This window comes from Pteropus vampyrus, unplaced genomic scaffold, assembly GCF_000151845.1.
Source record: "Pteropus vampyrus isolate Shadow unplaced genomic scaffold, Pvam_2.0 Scaffold243, whole genome shotgun sequence".
Lineage (NCBI taxonomy): Eukaryota > Metazoa > Chordata > Mammalia > Chiroptera > Pteropodidae > Pteropus > Pteropus vampyrus.
In genome coordinates this window covers 1,004,412-1,006,928 of record NW_011889024.1, presented here as the reverse complement: position 1 = coordinate 1,006,928, position 2,517 = coordinate 1,004,412, and the positions used below count along the sequence as shown (strand labels likewise).

At 47.9% G+C, this 2,517-nt stretch overlaps 1 protein-coding gene across 2 annotated transcripts in view; it reads left to right on the top strand.

Moving 5' to 3' along the window:
• MAML3 (mastermind like transcriptional coactivator 3) overlaps positions 1 to 2,517 on the top strand; it is a 391,909-nt gene that overhangs the window by 377,367 nt on the left and 12,025 nt on the right. For both annotated transcript variants that reach the window (XM_011374301.2, XM_011374300.2), the window contains exon 3: positions 2,148 to 2,408. In XM_011374301.2, coding sequence (XP_011372603.1) covers positions 2,148 to 2,408 — 261 coding nt within the window. The remainder of the gene's footprint in view (positions 1 to 2,147; positions 2,409 to 2,517) is intronic.

The window sequence follows — 2,517 nt, the reverse complement described above, 5'->3', positions numbered from 1 at the left end:
CAAGAATATCTCAAAGTGTGCAGAAATAAACAGGGCCAGCCCAAACCAGCCCTGTCATAAAGTCAAGCTGAAGAAAACTTTATCTTCCCTTGGCTCTCATTTTCATTCCAGCTCTCTCTTCCTTATCAAAACTGGCAATTAAACGTACTGAAATACGCAGGGGGAAGAAAAGCCTGTATATCTGTATTTTTGCTGATCGGTTAGCTATACTTCAGTGTGAATTTGTTAAAGTGTCAAGTCATTTAGCCGTTTATTTCTAAAAGTGGCAAGAAACAGTTTATTATCCCATTGAAAGGAAGGGCTTGGAAAACAAGAATTGGGGGGAAAGGAAAGACTGAAATATCTTGACCCCTGCAAGGGTCATTCAAAAACTAAACTGGTAACACAAAGGTTCCTAGCATTTTTGAGTATAAGCTCTTTTTAACATAAATATTGCATAGCTCTCTGTGTATTTTCTCTGTAAACACACAGTTATTAGGCAAAGACAAAAAGTGTTAACTTCAACAATTACACGTTTGAAAAATAGTACATTTATGAGAGACGTACTATAAATTTTGTCTTCAGGCAGTTCTTAGGCTCACACTTGGCGCCATGGACCTGTAGCCTGGGGAAAGACCTCTGCGAGTGGAGGGAATGCGAATTTAGACTGAAGATCAGTGTCTCGTTCTGCCAGTTATGGGTCTTCCATTTATCATGTGACCTGGGCTACACGCACTAATGAACCAGAACTCTGGGGCTCTGGTTTCAAGGGTGACAGGAGTAATGGATTTTAGCTTCGTTTTTTTGGTTGTTTTGCCTGTTTTGTTTGGGTGGTGGAGTGGGGATTAATTACTTGAAACCCGAATGGACTGAAAGGAACATTTCTGCAGAATGTTCAGACAGTGCTTGCCATCACCAGGCGTGCTTGGTAGAATGAGCAGGAAAGGAAGTGTCTAGAAACTGAATCTTTATTTCCCTTAGTCATCTACACTGTCCAGCCATTACACACGTCCTCTCTGAGCACGATCTCTAGTAGTCAGTCACTTGGGTTGTATGTAAATAGGTCTCCACCACTTAAGGAGTCCTTAAGCTGCCATCACTTGAATATCCAACACATAATTACAGAATCCAGAGACCCAGGTAAACCCCCCACATCTAAGACGTCTCAGGCATACAAGATTCGGGTCTGTTTTTTGAAGATGTTGGGAGATGATTATCTTTGGGCAGAGCCCATCCCCACTTCTCACCAACAGCTCTCACCAGCAGGATTTTGTTTTACATTTCAAATGTCACAGGCTTTCAAATGTCACAATTACAGTTGACGCTTTAGCAACATGGATCTGAACTGTGCAGGGCCACTTATATGCAGGGGGTTTTCCCCAATAAATCTGCGCTTGGTCCCCGGTGTACCCGGTTCCACGTTTGTGGGTCTTACCAACCACAGATTGAAAACAGTGTTTTCCATCCGCAGCTGGGAATCCGCGGATACGGCGGGCAGACTGCACGCGCTGATCCTACACCGTTTTATGTAACGGACGTGCGCATTTTTGGGTGTTGGTGTCCGTGGGAGGTCCTGAAGCCAGTTCCCCATGGATAATGAGGGAGGACTCTAGTTAAGTTTCGGAGGAGCCTAAAGTTATACACAGGTTTTCAACCGCACAGGGGTCCTGTGTTGTTCAAAAGTCATCTCTAATTAGAATTTCATCAAATAGCAGATCTGTCGATTTAAGAATTCCAGCAATCTTGCGTAAACATCTCTCCTACTACCCAAGTCCATTTGGGTCAGGTGGGAAGCATGGATTAAGAGGTGAGATCCGGCCCAGCTCTCTGCATCCAGATTTAAGATAAGCCCCGCCTAATAAGGGCTTATTGCCTTTCCTTTGGAAAAACGCAGGATGTTAGTTGAAAACCCTGTCCTTGTCCCTTAGCCAGTCCCAGAACTTGGTCGCAGACTCCAGAGCCATGCTCTGTGACTGTCACCGCGTAGCCTCTCTAATTCTACTGCAATAAGTCCACTTTTGAAGTCTACCGCATTGTTCATATGGAAATACAACGTGTGCCACGCAGGACCCCTTGGGTCCACAGCCAGGGCCTCTCCCCACTCTCCTTCCCCTGTGGAGTCACTTTCCTTCAGATGTGGAATCACTGTTTTCTCTTCTGTCCTCCAGGAGCAGCACCCGGTCGGGCTTCCCCGGACCACCGGCCCCATGCCATCCTCCGTGCCCCCAGGCTCGGGCGGCATGGTCTCTGGCGCCAGTCCTGCAGGTCCCGGCTTCCTGGGCAGCCAGCCCCAGGCAGCCATCATGAAGCAGATGCTCATCGATCAGCGGGCCCAGCTGATGGAGCAGCAGAAGCAACAGTTCCTGCGGGAGCAGAGGCAGCAGCAGCAGCAGCAGCAGCAGCAGCAACAGCAGATTCTGGCCGAGCAGGTAACGTGCGCCCGTGGTGTGATCCCTTCATTTGGCCAGCGTTTGCTCAGAGCCTGGTGTCCGTGGCGGAGTGGGGGGGAAGGGGGGATGTCCAGCTCATGTCCTTCCT